The sequence below is a fragment of the Engraulis encrasicolus genome, chromosome 22, assembly GCF_034702125.1.
Source record: "Engraulis encrasicolus isolate BLACKSEA-1 chromosome 22, IST_EnEncr_1.0, whole genome shotgun sequence".
Classification (NCBI taxonomy): Eukaryota; Metazoa; Chordata; class Actinopteri; order Clupeiformes; family Engraulidae; genus Engraulis; species Engraulis encrasicolus.
This window is the reverse complement of record NC_085878.1, coordinates 13,803,240-13,813,239: the sequence shown is the minus strand read 5'-3', so window position 1 is coordinate 13,813,239 and position 10,000 is coordinate 13,803,240. Positions and strand designations below refer to the sequence as shown.

Here is a 10,000-nt window from a genome sequence, read left to right as displayed (position 1 = left end):
GGGCCTAGATTGAGCGAAAGATCAAGAAAGAAAGAGAGAGAGAGAGAGAGAGAGAGAGAGAGAGAGAGAGAGAGAGAGAAAGAGAGAGAGAGAGAGAGAGAGAGAGAGAGAATGGCAGCGAGAGAGAGCGAAAGAACGAGTGTGTGTGTGTGTTACTGACAGAGTGAGTGAGGTAAGGAGAGAGAAATTGAGAGAATGAGAAATTGAAAGCGGGAGAGAGCGTAAATAAAGGCAACCTGCCCATGAGTCACGGAGCACTTTAAATGTTAACAAAGGCAGGAGTGAAAGCTATGTCCCTATTAGCGTCCAAATGCATAGCGTGCGGCTTAGGCAGGTGTTCCCGCGCGTCAGGGGGCACGCATTTGCCTTTGACAGCTTCCTTTTACCCAATTATTTTCTACTACAGTACAGCCCGTGCCGTGCAGACAAAAGGCATCAGCTAACCCCACTGACTCCCTCACAATTCAAAGCCTCTGACATGTGGCTTTTACATACAGAGCAAGGTAAAAAAAAAAACACTTGTTAGAAATCAGATGATGTGTCTAAGATGGAGGCAGAATCCACAAGCATTCCATCCATATCTAGATTCAAAAAATGTTATGGGTAATATGAAATTATATGTTATTAATATGTTATACCAAAGTTTAACATGTATGTGTATTAATAGGACACTCCTGTATAATAATGATCAGGACTTCGCAGTATAGTAAAAAAAAAGATCATGACTTATTTCCCCACATAATCTGGTATGGATTTTTATTACGATTTGTTTCCTGACAATGACACTTTGAGAGTGTCTGGATCGAAACCTGTCTTCAGAGCCATCAATGTGTCTCACATTGTGGCTTTATTTGTTTCATGTCCTTTTGGCCCAGAAAAACATCACCATACTGACCACTGACTTTCAACTCAATAGATCAACCTTGGCATCAGCTTCCGGGGATCAATGACATGTCCCAGGCTGATAATCATGAAAGGAATTTTATTAGAATCACACTTTGTTTTATTTTGATTTATTACCAGGCGGCCTATCAAGTGTGATTAAAAATAGCACCCTGGCCGCAATATGGACAACATGGTGGCTAACACATGGACGCACATGACGTTGGATTCTAAAGAAAGCTTAATAACATGTGTCTATTCCCCATTCGAGTCTACAAACCAAATTTAGAAGCAATTGAGCAATTAACGACAGAGTTATTGACAAATCAATTGGGCAACCGAACACACAAGCTGACAGGGTCATTTCAATACCTGGCTAAACTCCTCCCAGGGGTTCAGGTAATTATGACAATTCATTACCATTGTCAATAATGCGAATAGTGTAATCAAAACTTGTACACATCACCAGCAGCAGTGGTGTTAGCATGGCAATCAGTATCTAACCAGTGTCTAATCAGTGTCTATTAAAGTGTCCATTAGTCTATGTTAGTACTTATTCCCTTTCTTCAATGTCTTATGTCCTTGCATGTTTGTTTGACGAGTGCATGTGTCTAGGTGCGTTGAGTATGTATGGTGGAACCTGAGTATGATTCATTGGAAGAAGAGCTAAATCATATCACTTCAAGACATGTTAAAACCTTACAAAATGGCTTCAATACAAAATAACCAGAGCTGACCTCATGGTGTAGAGCAGGGTGCCATCATCCTGAATCCTCAGTAGCTTGTTGGGCATGGTCATGTTGTGGGCCACAGACTTCTTGCCGTTGTGGAAGAAGGTGTCCGGCGTCCAGATCTTGCTGGCCATGAGGTTGTTCAGACGTAAGATGTTCATGGGCCCGTCGAACGTAAGCCTCTCATCTTTCCAGCTTTGGCGGAAAAACACATCTATTGTGTACTCCTGTCAAGACAAAACAAGAAATGATCTGGTTAGAAATGGTTGGTCAGTGTCACATTAATCGTCTCGTGAATGAAAGGCCAAATCATCCAGAACATCATCTGGTCATACGGTAACCACTGCTTATATCGCTGGTGCCTGGCAATCAGTTGGCTGAGAATTATGATGAGTCACTGAGCCAGCGCGAATTAACGCTGGTGGGCAGAGTTCTGTTACTGTTGCATTTTCAAAATCGATCGCGGTAACCCGACTAACAGGGGCGGGCGTTTACGTTACAGTAGTCCAAATTCTCCTCATGCTTTTATGGATAATAGCGTCTTGACTGCAAATGGCCAAATGAACGTTTTGTTAAAAACCAAAGTTCAGGAGAAGCGTAATGAAATTTGGCATGCCTATTTAACCAGCTGCAACTCATTCTCCACTATGCCGTCATTTGGTGAAATTTCAGCGCACTGAAATTTGAACCGCTCCTTAATTAACTATTCAGCATTTATTATCCACTAACCTGTCTCCAGTCAGAAATTTTCTTTATCGTTCGCACCCACCACCTCCCCGTTCGCCTCCCTTTCACCACTGTTCTATCGATTCGTCAAGCATCTTGCCCTAGATTCCTCTCAGTTCACCTCACTCTTTTGCACTCCAACCATCATCCGCCAGGGGGTGTCTGCTCAGAGCTTGCACATATCTGCGGCCGCAGATACTGCCCGAGCTCTCAGTGGCACCCCATACTCCTGAGCTTGAGAATGTCTACTGCATAGACATTTCTCGTCCGTGGCAGTATTTCAGCACCACGGCCAGCGACCTTGCCCAATATGCCATGCAATCTCTCAGCTTCTCGAGAGCAGTGGTCCGCTGACCCCGTGAAGAACTTTGATGATCAGTCCACCGCGTGGACAGCCACTCTCCTGCAAAAGCGGTATGATCACGAGAAGTCCGTTCTCCAGCGAGAACGAAGATGTATGCATACATGCTTAATCCAAATTTCAGAGAGTGAACTAATGAAATGCCATTTATACTGATGTTGATTCCAGTGTGTATACCTATGCGATGAAGTGTGAGAATTGTTGGACGGAGGGATTTCAAACACCAAACTCCAAGTTGTCTTGACTGCAGTAATGGCAGTAATGTTACTGTTAATATGCTGGTAAATGCTTTAATACTGTCATTAACAGCCTGCTGTCAGTGGCTGTTAACAGAAATAACACCCATCACATTAGGAATGAATGAACAGTATGAATTTCTCATGTATTGACTAGCAAAAATGAATAGGGAAGGCCTTTACTGCGATATTCTGTTGGCATTTTCTCAGGTGGTAATTCACACAAAAAGTTTGACAACCACGGAGTTAAGAAAGGCTAAGTGTAATATCTTTTCAATTTGTACCACAACACCTTCTTTGTCATCAGGCAAATGCTCAATTTCAAGTGAACTGACAAAAGAATTGGCAGAAAAAGCTCATCTTCATATGTCAATAGGGGGATCTTTCCCTCTAATGATAATCCCAATAACGGATATCTACCACACAAAAAATTGCCCATTACCTAGTTTGAAAAGAAATCCTATCCAATTCCACCCCTATTCAACCTCATAGCTATGACTGCACAATGTTTTCACAACAACGCTACACCACCATCATCATTCTCCATCATGATACCCTGCATCTGTAAACACTCCGCCCCAGGGGGGATATGTGGGAGATTCCCACAGCACTGTCATGGATGGGACATTAGCGAGCACTGGTCCATGTTACAGCTAAACATATAAAAGACAAACGCACCTTCACGTTTCAGCGCTCGGTACAAAAAACAAAAACAAATACACTGACAAGTCACCATAACACTCCATATAAAAGACAAATACACACTGTCATGTGCATTCTGCGTAGCGAATACCCCAGTTCCAGCTACAGTACAGTCTATTTAAGGGCTCATCCTCAGTGTCATGCCTTACGCAAATGGCACTATCGGGGGTAGTGAAGCAGGACGCAGTAAAAGTGCCCTTTTTATCGCATGTGTACATGTATTTGTGTGTGTGTGTGAGAACATACATGTAATGGTCTCTCTCTCTCTCTCTCTCTGTGTGTGTGTGTGTGTGTGTGTGTGTGTGTGTGTGTGTGTATGACAAAGAGAGAGAGAGAGAGAGAGAGAGAGAGAGAGAGAGAGAGACAGAGACAGAGATAGAGACAGAGACATAGAGAGAGAAAACAGATGTGTATGTGTGTCTGTGTCTATATCTCTGTCTCCGTGTGTTTGTGTGGGCATACGTACTTATATGCGGCAGGGTTATTTAACAGGTCCATTCTGGTTCACGCTCCCCGCTCTCACTCTGTATGCCTCTGACGTGTCCTCGGTCGACCCCCACACCCACCCCGCCTTCTGTCCGACTCGAAGGACCAGGACCCCTGGGGCCACTAGTGCAATTCAGAAACCAAACAAGACTCGTCCCCTCTGTGCCCTCCTATCCCCTTGTCTTCCTCCCCTTTTCTCCCTTTCTACTCTTCCTCCTCCTCCTTCTCTTGATCCCATCCTCCCATCCTCACAGGACACAATCCCTGTGTAAAGCTCGGAGGCAAACAGCATTAATTGGCATGATGGCTGGCCGCGTGTTTTTTTTGTGCACATGTGGGTGTGCGCAAATAATTGTGTGCACATACAGTACGTGTGTGTATGTGTGTGTGTGTGTGTGTGTGTGTGTGTGTGTGTGTGTGTGTGTGTGTGTGTGTGTGTGTGTATGTGTGTGTGTGTGTGTGTGTGCGTGTGTGGACTGTATGGTTGCATGTGCATGTGTGTGCATATATGGTCCAGCGTCTTCAGGGATTGTTTACTTCCTTTCATCTTGATTCCATTTCCATTCATTTCCATTTCAACCAAAACTGTAAAACTATATGGCCAATTTAAATGAATCAATAAATTAAATGGGTTGAATGGAAGTATCAAGGTTATAAATTATCTTGGCGCGCGCACGCGCGTGTGTGTGTGTGTGCGTGCGTGCGTGTGTGTGTGTGTGTGTTTGAGTATGTGTGTGTTTGAGTGTGTTTGAGTGTGTGTGTGTGTGTGTGTGTGTGTGTGTGTGTGTGTGTGTGTGTGTGTGTGTGTGTGTGTGTGTGTGTGTGTGTGTGTGTGTGTGTGTGTGTGTGTGTGTGTGTGTGTGTGTGTGTGTGTGTGTGTGTGTGTGTGTGTGTGTGTGTGTGTTTGTGTGTGTGTGTGTCTGTCTGTGTGTGTGACTGTGTATGCATGTACTATATACAGTACGTGTATAGTGAATCTGTGTACTCTGTGTGTCTGTGTGTGAATGTTTCTGTATGCGTGCCCATGCCTGTTTCGGTGTGCATATGTGTCTTTCTCCCCTGTGCTGCTATGATGGAATAGACAAAAGCGCTACGTGAAGCTGGCGGCAGCCTGCTGATCCAGGGGCCAAAAGGGAGCTGAGAGCTGCCGCAGATCCATCATGACCTACACCGGGGGGTTGGGGGGAGGTGGGCACCAGTGTGTGTGTGTTAGTGTGTGTGTGTGTGTGTGTGTGTGTGTGTGTGTGTGTGTGTGTGTGTGTGTGAGAATGTGCGTGTGTGTGAGTGAGAATGTGCGTGTGTGTGTGTGTGTGTGTGTGTGTGTGTGTGTGTGTGTGTGTGTGTGTGTGTGTGTGTGTGTGAGTGAGAGAGAGAGAAAGTGCATGTGTGTGAGTGAGAGTCTGTGTGTGTGTGTGTGTGTGTGTGTGTGTGTGTGTGTGTGTGTGTGTGTGTGTGTGTGTGTGTGAGAGAGAGAGAGAGAGAGAGAGAGAGAGAGAAGAGAGAGAGAGAGAGAGAGAGAGAGAGAGAGAGAGAGAGAGAGAGAGAGAGAGAGAGAGAATGTGTGTGTGTGTGTGTGTGTGTGTCTGTGTCTGTGTCTGTGTCTGTGAGTGTGAGTGTGAGTTTGAACGTGCGTGCTTGCGTGTGCGTATGTATATGTGTGTGTGTGTGTATGTATGTATGTGCATGCGTGTGTGCGTGCCTGCGTGTGCGTATGTGTGCGGGTGCGTGTGTGGAGACCCAGAGGAATGGGAAGGGCAGAGTAAGGGGGAGTCTGGTGCCGTGCAGGGTGGTGCCGTGCAGGGTGGTGCGGTGGGGTGCAGTGCGGTGCGGTGCGGTGTGGTGCAGTGCGGTGTGGTGCGGTGCGGTGGGGTGCAGTGCGGTGCGGTGCGGTGTGGTGCAGGGTGGGGGTCTTTATCATGCAAGAGGATGACAGCATCTTAAGAGGCTAGAGCAGCTTAAACATTTTCATCCCGCTGTTGCTCAGCCGCGCTGCTTCTCTGACAGAGCTCGATGAATGTCTGAGCGTTATCGCACGAGCGGAACAATAAAAAAAAAGACAAAAGGGGGTTGGGGTGAAAAGGACAAAAAAAAAAAGACCTTCCGAGGGACACAAAGAGAAGGATGTTACAGAAACGATTGAAGGGAGGTCGTTGCATGGGGGGTTGGCTGAGGTTGGCGACGGTTGGTTGAAATTCCGGGCTTATTGGTGAGGGACTTTGGACATTCGAACAGCTGCGGTTTAGAAAGTAGAAGTGCCGTAATCAGTTTACACGGCGGAAAGGGGAGGAGGTTTATAGAGGGACGATGAAAACGGTGCGAGGGAGCGAAAGTGAACGCGAGTGTGTGAGTCCGTGTGTGTGTGTGTCCGTGTGTGTGTGTGTGTGTGTGTGTGTGTGTGTGTGTGTCTGTGTCTGTGTCCCTTTGAAATGAGTCATCCAGCCATGGCGATGGCAGGCATGGTCAAATGATCGCCTTTAATGACGGAGGGGTGGAGTGATGGAAGAGGTGGAGGGAGGGAGAGAGAAGGGGGGGGGGGTACAGAAGCACCTGGAGATGGCTGGGCCCATTACTCTGCGCGAGATGCGATGCTGGGTGGGTGTTAGTAAATTGCTCCATAACCTACTCGAGGTTGTTTACAAAATGCCATAGATTCACGCCTCATTAGGCTTCATTAAAACTGGCGAGGCGGCTCCCCGGGGAGGGGACGGACCTCTGTACACGGGCACAGACAGGTCCTCGCTTTCCTCCCTTTGACAGGTCCGGGCCTCCTCCGGACCAGATCTGGGCCGTATCGCAGCCCACCGAGTTGACAGGTAATCATCTGTTTCCATAGCGGTCGGCTGTGGTAATAATATTCCAAGCCGGTTTTCGCCGGGAATGATATCGGTGAATATCTCGTTAGCGACCTCGCAGTGGAACCCCATTTCTTTAGCTGCCTGTTTGGCAGGATTATATACCTCGGGCTCCAGCGATTCCATAGTGTCTAATTCAATCAAACTGGGGCCTTTTTCCCCGCATTTGCCATGACCAGCGGCTCGTGACCAGCCGTCTCTGCAGTAATTTCAGACTATGAAGCTGTTGTGTGAAGGCTTGGGGAAAACTCATTCATCAGCCGTTAGGATTCATTGACTGAGCCCTCGCTAACACGGGACTGGCTAATAGGTGTGTGCATGGGCAAGGAGGAGATGACTGATGAATGCTTCTCTCTGTGTGTGTTGTGTTTGCAGTGGACTGTGGGGGCCAAGAAAACTCTCGCATATAGCCAAGACCATAACTCTGAGCTAAGGTGATTAATCTCCATTGCTGCCCACAGCGAATGAAATAAAGACCAAGCTAAACAAACACAACGCAAAAAACAGCACTGAGGGCACTTTTTTAAAAAATGACTTCAAAAATATCTTGTTTTAATTATTCATCAGACGTAATGCCGCGTTCCAGAATGGAGACAGGAGTCCTGACTTTGGGACGGGGTGGGGACGGGGACCGTGTTTAAAGGGCCATAAAACAGCAGACTAATGTCCCTCTCTGCATGAGAAATGGGTATGAAACACAAGGCATGGGCTATATCCCGAGGCACACGGAGAAGAAAAAAACCCATTCTGCCCTTTGAAAAGGAGTGAAAAATGTATCAAAGAGTACGATGAGAAAGTGTTTTGCTGTCTGAGCTTCCCTCCACTACGGGAGTGTGAATGTGTGTGAGAGATGAGGTTTTGTGAGTACAGTGAGGTGTACAATAGGGGAAGACATCACTACTGTGTATGCCTCTCATCCACACACAATGAGGTTTGAATGGTACATGGGCTCTACACTTTCACTCACAGTAGGCCTACTTCTGAGTACACAATAGTAAGGAACACTGCATTACAACAGAGGCAGGATAGACCAGGGATCTGTATTTGTAAGGTAATCAAACATGTGAACCAACACGTACAGTTTCTGGAATACATTGGAAGGAAAAAAAAGTGTTTGAGGACTCCGAAGTCTGAAAAAACTCAGACTTAAAACTCTCTTAAGGTGCTTACAATTAATGAAATCTCTTTTTCCCCTTAATCAAACACCTGTGTGCTTTTTAAGTAGGCCTACATGTAATCCAGTGAAAGGAAACATTATGAGGATTAGCCTATCTGTATTTTTTCAAATTTAGAAAACTATTGATGTAATGACTTATCAGGCACTATTCACACTTAATATTTTAGAACATCCCAATACAAACTGGTACAGTAATCTCACCTAAAGCAGGTCCATCTTACTTCAATACGGTAGTACTGTAACATACCTACAGTAGCAATCCTCCAAAAAACAGCCAAAGTTTGAAACTGTTTTTTTTTTTCTTTGCGAAAAAGTGGAAATTCCTTTAGCAGAAGAGCTCTGAGGAAGACAGTGTGTACCTCGTGTCCGCTAAGAATTGGTCTGGTCTGCAATCTGCCTGAGTCATCACCCAGCAACTCTGGAGGCCTGGGTCATCCCAGCAAGCTGACACGGACGAAAAGCACTTATGGGAACTTTTTTTTCCCTTTCCACAGATAGGCAGTTCTGGGGCAGGTAGTGGACCCTTCATTTTGTTTATTGCTGGGCAATCCGGACCTTTTCTGGCCTGGATGTATCGTGATGTTCTTGAGAAGAGGTGGGATGAGAACAAAGTGTTCATCTGTGGGAATTGAGAAGCTCTCCAATGCTCCAATAACAAGCTCTTCTGCCATACTGAGCCAGGGCTGAAAAATGTGTGTGTATGTGTGTGTCTGTGTGTGCGTGCGCGCATGCGTGCGTGCGTGCGTGCATGCGTGCGTGCATGCATGTGTGTGTTGAGGTCTGTGTGTGCAGACATGACATCATCTCCCATCAAATAAATAAAGTTTTTATCTGAAATTAAAAATCAAATGAATTGTGCGGGGCCTGTCGGATGCCAGAACAGTGCTTTCTTTCCAGGACAACAGAAGCGAGGCTTGCTTCCTTAAGCTTCCCCACACAGGATATGAGAACTGTCTAAGTGTCCCTCTAAAACCCTCCCACTGCACCTGCAAATTACTGTGTACTGCGAAAAAGTAGAGAGTTAGTCTCTAAAGAACTAACACAGATAGAACAGAGAATTATGAAGTAAACTCCACTACCGGCACAGAAGAAGCGCTTGAAAAAAGTTGGGGTAGCATACTGTAATGCTTTGTTCTCAAGTTGTTTTTCCTTTGCTAATATTCTTACTACAGTAGTATTTTCCTTTGTACGTGACTTGGGGATTTTGTTGTTTACTAATTAAACCTTTAATCCTAAATGATTTGCTTAATTGCTTAATAATTTATCACCATCAGAGAGAGAGGGGGCACAAATTTTCTTTTATGCGAAAAACATCAGGTACCTGTTGTTTTGTGAAAAACAACAACAATCCACTCAAGACCGGCAGAAATACCGTTAGCCGTAAACGAAGACCCGAAACACATTAATTTTGGTACCTAAAAACGCAAAAAAAAATGAGCCAACCATTAGCTTCCCTGAGCCACTTCTCAAGTTACTTTCAGACTAAAAGCAACCAAGGTAAACAGGCTGCCTATATTGCTAAAGAAGCTTCTCAGTGAACACACATTATTCCCCTCAAAGCTGTATTGAAATGAATGGTTTAGCTTATCACAGAGTGGTTTTGGCTTTTCAACTTTGGACATTCGATGAACATTCCAACAGTTTTTTGCTGACAGCTTCATAGTTCATCACCCGAAAGTTAACTTTTTTAACTTCTGAATTTGGTCTCCCAATTCACCAACCCTACAAAGGCAAATTATTTCTTCAGCTGTTCAAGGCCCTTTTGGTCTGCACACATTTACAGTCTTTGTTAACACAATCTCAACAAAATCAGTCGGTGTGCACCAGGACCACAAAATTATAAAACA

At 45.4% G+C, this 10,000-nt stretch overlaps 1 protein-coding gene across 1 annotated transcript in view; it reads right to left on the bottom strand.

Moving 5' to 3' along the window:
- The window catches only part of LOC134438335 (gamma-aminobutyric acid receptor subunit alpha-2), a 65,667-nt gene that overhangs the window by 42,629 nt on the left and 13,038 nt on the right, over nt 1–10,000 (bottom strand). The window contains exon 4 of the mRNA XM_063187884.1: nt 1,620–1,840. Within this exon, the coding sequence (XP_063043954.1) occupies nt 1,620–1,840 (221 nt within the window). The remainder of the gene's footprint in view (nt 1–1,619; nt 1,841–10,000) is intronic.